General features: G+C 38.6%; 1 protein-coding gene across 1 annotated transcript in view; it reads right to left on the reverse strand.

Moving 5' to 3' along the window:
- Positions 1-601: 601 nt before the first annotated feature.
- LOC138708762 (uncharacterized) overlaps positions 602-6,979 on the reverse strand; it is a 182,390-nt gene continuing 176,012 nt past the window's right edge. Inside the window, exons 4-6 of the mRNA XM_069838918.1 lie at positions 6,792-6,979; positions 5,292-5,529; positions 602-1,424 (exon numbers count right to left, since the gene is read on the reverse strand). The exon at positions 6,792-6,979 is cut by the window's right edge and continues 1,247 nt beyond it. Of these exons, the coding sequence (XP_069695019.1) occupies positions 853-1,424; positions 5,292-5,529; positions 6,792-6,979 (998 nt within the window). The 3' untranslated portion in view covers positions 602-852. The remainder of the gene's footprint in view (positions 1,425-5,291; positions 5,530-6,791) is intronic.

The following is a 6,979-nucleotide window of genomic DNA, read 5'->3' on the forward strand; positions in this document are numbered from 1 at the left end:
TACCTATCCTATACCTGCCAGATATTGATATTAAATGTTTTCATGATTTTACATATTTTGGTACATATTCAGCTTATTTTTCTTACATAAATAGGCCTATGTACATATTTCACACCTTGATATTACATAAAAATCTGGTCCCTAAATATAAATATACAAACTGAGTCTCCTCCTTTTTTAATATTTGAGGAGAAAAATTCGCTCCGGCGCCGGGGATCGAACCCGGGTCCTTGGTTCTACGTACCAAGCACTCTAACCTCTGAGCTACGCCGAATTCAATCCACAGCACCGTATCGAATCTTCCTCCTTCAGTGTTTCCCTTTGTGGCCTGACTCCAAGTTAGGCATATATGTTGACTAGGAGCGGAATCCCGGCCAAACAGTCACTCAACTGAGTGCGCTCCTAGTATAATGACAGTTGACACTAGACTTATGTCAACATATATGCCTAACTTGGAGTCAGGCCACAAAGGGAAACATTGAAGGAGGAAGGTTCGATCCGGTGCTGTGGATTGAATTCGGCGTAGCTCAGTGGTCAGAGCGCTTGGTACGTAGAACCAAGGACCCGGGTTCGATCCCCGGCGGCGGAGCGAATTTTTCTCCTCAAATATTAATTGTCAACATTACAGAGATTATTCTGTAGGACAAATTAATAAATCCATAATATTCTTCCTTTTTGTATGATATTGAACATGGTGCAAAATTTTTGTCTTTTTTTGTTTCCACCATTTGTTCAATTCACTTGTGCAGACATAGATTCTAGACGTCCTTAACAACTGAAGCTTACGGCTATGTGTCAGTCCAACTTTCCCTTGCTGGGATGCTCCATCAACCGATCGAACAGCTCTCTGTATCAGTACAACGTGTCCATGTTATGAGGCTCCTTGTGGTGACTACCAGACTCACTGCTGGAGCCAAGCTGCGACTTCCTCGTGCTCGAACTCGAGACCCCGGACCACGAGAAAGAGGGCGGTCTGTGCTGCTTGCTGTCCACGCGCAAGCCGTCCAGGCGTCGACTCCTCTTCCAGCACCTGCCCACGGTATCTGCGAAAGACCTGACCACCTTTTCGGTGCAGGTGAATGCCAGGAAGATGAAGAGCCCCTGCAAGGTGTTGAGGGCGATGAATGTGTACCAGAGGCCCTCGACGTTGAGGTAACCGGCGATGAGCCCCACTGTCCAGGTGAGCCCCATGACGAGGGCCAACCGGATGTAGAGGCGGAAGTCCCTCTGCGTGCCGCTGCTGGAGGTGAAGCGCGTCGTGGAGGTCGTCGAGAAGATCATGTGCGCGCTCGAGGCGAAGAAGGCGATGTTGAACAGCATGACCAGCGCCAGGGGCATCGCGAAGAACACCAGCAGGGCGTAGCGGTGGCTGAACCAGCAGCTCTTCACCCCGAAGCCCGGCCGGAAGTCTAGCAACACCGCACCTGCACACGTCATCAAGTCAAAACGCAATAACGACGTAAATTGCAACGGTTATACGTGGAATTATAGAACTACAGCTCATTTTGACAAAAAGATAGTCTGTAACCGCAACTGTCAAAATATCTTCGGTAGTATTTTTGTTCGTTGCCATGGGAATTATTTCCGGGAGAAAAATTTGTAAAAAAAAAAGTAATTTTATAAAATCTAGCAGTACAATTTCACTCCACGTAGGTAAAATTTTTGTGTTCAGTAATAAGACAGTACATAACACAAAATTAATAAAAAATAGACATTTACAAGATATAAGCTTACTAGATAGAGTAGGCTATATTTTATCGAATAGATTGTAGCAGATTTTCCCGCTATAATACTACAATTAATCAACAGAAGTAGGAAGTGAATAATAATAATAATAATAATAATAATAATAATAATAATAATAACAGCAACAACAATAATAATAATAATAATAATAATAATGATAATAATAATGAGATAATTTAAATATTTTTTCTGTGATATATATAACTTAAGTTATATATATATATATATATATATATATATAACCATTAAACATTGAGAAACCTGAAACAGCTATTATTGTTAACAAGAATTGTTTGAAAAATATTTCGTTAGTCTATTCTTAAGTAGGTTTGATGTCTGACAGTCCCTGACATTACTCGGTAGGGAATTCCAAAGCCGAGGAACAGCCACAGTGAAAGAAGATGAATATGAGGATGTTCAGTGGGAGGGAATGGATAATATTGAGGAGTGTTGTGATCGTGTGTCTAGGTTATGATGGGTGGATAAATTTTGAAAACACATCCAACGTAGAAAATAAAATGGCAAGATGAATAAAAGGAGTAACAAATGATTAACTGATCTAAAACTTGCAGAAAGAAGAAGTGAAATTTGGGTCAAAATATTGAAACCTGAGATGGGTGGCAACACTGCACGCAGTAAACTGTTTCCCAATTCCCATTCATTTGTTGTTTATCCGCATGACGCTTATATAGGCCTACAATAATATGTTACTTCTGTCTTCAATTCAAATATATGTAATTCTTAATTGATAATGAATAATAGTGGGAGTTAGAAATAAAAATAATAATCATACCTACTCTGAATGAGGAAGTAAATACTTCAGCAAAGAAAGTACAGCAATATGTGTCCGATTTAGTCTCCACACAACAATGTGACTGATAGTCGAAACGATTTACACATCAATATGACGCCAGTGAGTTGTTTGAAATTGTAATAAATAATAATGTCATTACAGAGAAATGGTTTCATTTTCAAATTAATTCCACAGTCAAGTAGTTTAGTATCACACTATATTAAATTAGCTCTTTCTGTCTTTATATTCCTCGCTCTTATTAAATCGCCCCGATTAACTACGTACGAATAATAATGAACTCATTATGATGTCACATTCATTTGTTCAGACAGGCCGCGGCGCGAATCGGAGTCACGTGGTTATCATGGCCTAGTCACGGCCTTCTTGACAATCGCCTAATATAAATACAAGTTCAAAGTTCTAAAAAAACAAAGGAATTGCTATATTATAGGCCTACTCCTGTTAAACGTGCATTTATATATAAACTTGTTCAATGTTGGCCATGTCATGACTAAGAATGTGACGTCGCGCCGTAGCCTCGCCACGCATTTGTTGCTCTTTTACCACGGCTGGATGGGCTCGAAGCCATTTTTGTTTTAAGCACACAATTTCAGTCATCCAAGGCCTGCTGTAACTAATAACGTCATAATATTAAAAAAGTATAGTCAGATTTATCGGGAAGAGGAATTCCCTGGCTGTCTAGAGTCTGGAAATTTGTATGAATGTGAGTGTGATTGTGAGTGTGCCGGGTTAATATTAATTAACCAATCATCACAAATATAAAAATACATCAGGACTGTCGCTGGGCAGTAACCTGAACACACGTTTCAGCGTCACATTGTTGACAAGTAACTCCATCTGTTAGCATAGCCATAAAGCACATAATAGATGCTATAGAGTTACCAACAATGGAAAGAAAAAAGATTTCTCGACTACCAAGCGCACAAACATTTCGCGTTAAAAGGCGTGTGAAAAACGATAAAAGTAAATATTTCTGTAAAGTATAACTGGAAAACTGGAAATATATATATATATATATATATATATATATATATATATATATATATATATATATATATAAACAGTGATGTTATGAAAGAAACTTGTAAAATAGAAAATGCAGTAAAATAAATTGAAAGAGAAACCAGATGGATCTGAATTTGTCAAGAGGATAGATGAATGAAAAATAATTAAGATAGCTGCGAAGGAATATCAGAAGAATTTTGACTCTCTGAAAAAGCCCTACATGAAAAGAACTGGAGATTTAATTATTTTCAATAATAACTTCCTAGGTTTATTCCCAAATATTTTTACTAGAAGCTAACACCTTGGAATAGTGAGAAATATAGATACGTTATGTGTCAGACCTACATTGAAAAGAAAAACAGAAGAGAAGGAGGAAAGGAAGTGATGATGAGAGGAGGTAGAGGGGAATGAGAGGGGAGAAAAAAAAGAACAGAAGAAAAAGAAGAAGAAGAAGAAGAAGAAGAAGAAGAAGAAGAAGAAGAGGGTGAGAAGCAGGAGTAGACGGAGAGGGAAACAAGAGGAAGAAAGAATAGACGAATAGAAAAGTAGAAAAGGAATAAAGACAAAAAGGGAGTACAAGAAGAAGAAAAGACAAGATATGGTGAAGAAGGAGAAGGGAAAGCGGGAGAAGAAAATGGAGGAATATGAGGACGAGTAAAATTAATAGAAGAATAGAAGAAATATAGGCCTAAAAGAAGAAACAAGAAGAATATGGAGTATGAGAAGGAAACAAAGTGAAGAAATAAATAAAACTGAATTTGACCATGCAGAATTTTATTAGGTAAGGTGGGTGTTCCTGTTATGGCCATGTTCCTGATATGGCCACCCCCCTATTGTTAGTTAACCAAAAAATCCGCTAAATTGTAACAGCATCCAGTGAAAGCATATCCTTGTATGTCACTTGATCGTTTTCCATCCAGTCAGGTTGAGCAATATGGCGTCAGTTGCCTGTTTTGCGATTTTCATGTGACCTCTTCTTATGTTTCTCTGGTAAGTCTCCTTTGTTTTATGCATGTTTTTCAAAGACTTGTTTCATCAAAACCATCGTACTCCATTCAGTTTTTAATGTTCTGTTGATTGGTGTTGTCGTTCGTATCTTTTACAAATTGTTCATAATCAAACGATTTTCGTGAAAGCTTACCTGCTCCTGATATGGCCATATCAAATGCACCATGGCCATATGAAGTTCATTTCACTTTTATTTTTTCACCTGACATTTTTACATGCCTTATAGCTGGGATTACGCAAAAATTTTGTATTAAAAAAAAACAATTTAATTATTGATAGAAAAACCTGTTTTGACTACACTTTTGAATTATAAAAAAGATTATTAAGTATCATGTTTATTCATTTCACACCAAAATTATTTAATTTTAACACAACTGCGCTATCAAACTGAAAAAATCACGATTGTAGAACATGGAACAAGGGTGGCCATATCATGTGCACATGTTCCTGATATGGCCACTAGGTAGACTTTTGGAATTTGGGACTTTTTGGACAATTAAAGCTATTTTTATGGGGAAAGGAAATTGTTTTAAGAAAGTCCATTAGACTGAGAACGAGTAAGAAAAAAGTGATTTACATTTTGTTTTCAAAATGGCGGCTAGAAAAATTCTCAAACCTTAGCATGACCATATCAGGGACACCTACCTTACGTATCTAGGACCAGTGTCAGTAGCTGGTATTGTGTTAATAACAGAGTAACTCATTTGTTTTGTCGCACCTGGGGCGGCATTATCAGTGGCGATGGCGGCCACAACGAAGACTGCAGGCGTGATCCAGCTCCAGGACGAGTATACCGCAAACTTCCGCCACTGCTTCCCAGCGGAGACCCTCAGCTCCGACGTCGCGAGCCTTAGGGTGCGCCATACGTCGAACGCCATCGTCAACATCCAGGAGAAGGAGGCCAGGAAGAAGTACTGGGTTACCACGGCAACGACGCTGCACGCTCCACTGCCCACCTGATACAGCACAACATGAGGCACTGGGACATCACGAAACAGCTGTTTCGATTACAACACTTTATCAGCATCAAATTCTCTCAGACAATACAATACATTTTATATTACTAACTATATTAACATGTTTTACTTGAAGCAAGTAAAGAGATAGGTTTGGAAGTAAATCCTGAAAAGACAGAGTGTATGATTATGTCTCGTGACCAGAATATTGTAAGAAATGGAAATATAAAAATTGGAAATTTATCTTTTGAAGACGTGGAGAAGTTCAAATATCTTGGATCAACAGTAACAAATATAAATGATACTTGGGAGGAAATTAAAGACAGAATAAATATGGGAAATGCCTGATATTATTATTCGGTTGAGAAGCTTTCGTCATCCAGTCTGCTGTCAAAAAATCTGAAAGTTAGAATTTAAAAAACAGTTATATTACCGGCTGTTGTGTATGGTTGTGAAACTTGGACTATCACTTTGAGAGAGGAACAGATATTAAGGGTTTTTGAGAATAAGGTTCTTAGGAAAATATTTGGGGCTAAGAGGGATGAAGTTACAGGAGAATGGAGAAAGTTACACAACGCAGAGCTGGACGCATTGTATTCTTCACATGACATAATTAGGAAAATTAAATCCAGACGTTTGAGATAGGCAGGGCATGTAGCACATATGGGCGAATCCAAAAATGCATATAGAGTGTTAGTTGGGAGGCCGGAGAGAAAAAGACCTTTAGGGAGGCCGAGATGTAGATGGGAAGATAATATTAAAATGGATTTGAGGGAGGGATATGATGATAGAGACTGGATTAATCTTGCTCAGGATAGGGACCAATGGCGGGCTTATGAGAGGGCGGCAATGAACCTCCGTGTTCCTTAAAAGCCAGTAAGTAAGTAAGTAAATAAGTATCTGTAGCTACATGTCTAGGAACTGGCACGAAATTTTCACAATAAAGGTAATTAAACGGACAAAAGGGGCCACTTCTTAAAAATGGATGATGATGACGATCATGATATAATGATGACGATGATGATAATGATGAAAACAAGATAAGTATTGGTGACTACTATTGACAGAAGCAGTAGAAACGTTATTTATTCGACGTTAATTTCCAGGTTCAAATCTGAAAATGGCGTTGGTTTTTAAAGACAATAAAGAATTCTAGTAGTCTATAGCTATCTTGAAAAGAAAAGAAAACTGGCGGTTGTACACTTATTACATATTGCAACGAACCTGTAAAGATGCAGACAAAATTGTGCCATAAGCCTCACCTCCAAAAATTGGCCGATTATGAAGGCACAGTAGGCGGCAAGAAGAGAGAGACACAAGGAGGCGAGGTTCTTGCCAGAGAGATTCCTCAGCTCAGGCAACAGGGCAAACGCCGTCAAGTGCAGCACTAGGAACACAATGGACACCCCTAGTCCGGCGATCGTCACGTAGCCCATGTAGGGGTTGAACT

This window comes from Periplaneta americana, chromosome 11 (assembly GCF_040183065.1).
Source record: "Periplaneta americana isolate PAMFEO1 chromosome 11, P.americana_PAMFEO1_priV1, whole genome shotgun sequence".
Classification (NCBI taxonomy): domain Eukaryota; kingdom Metazoa; phylum Arthropoda; class Insecta; order Blattodea; family Blattidae; genus Periplaneta; species Periplaneta americana.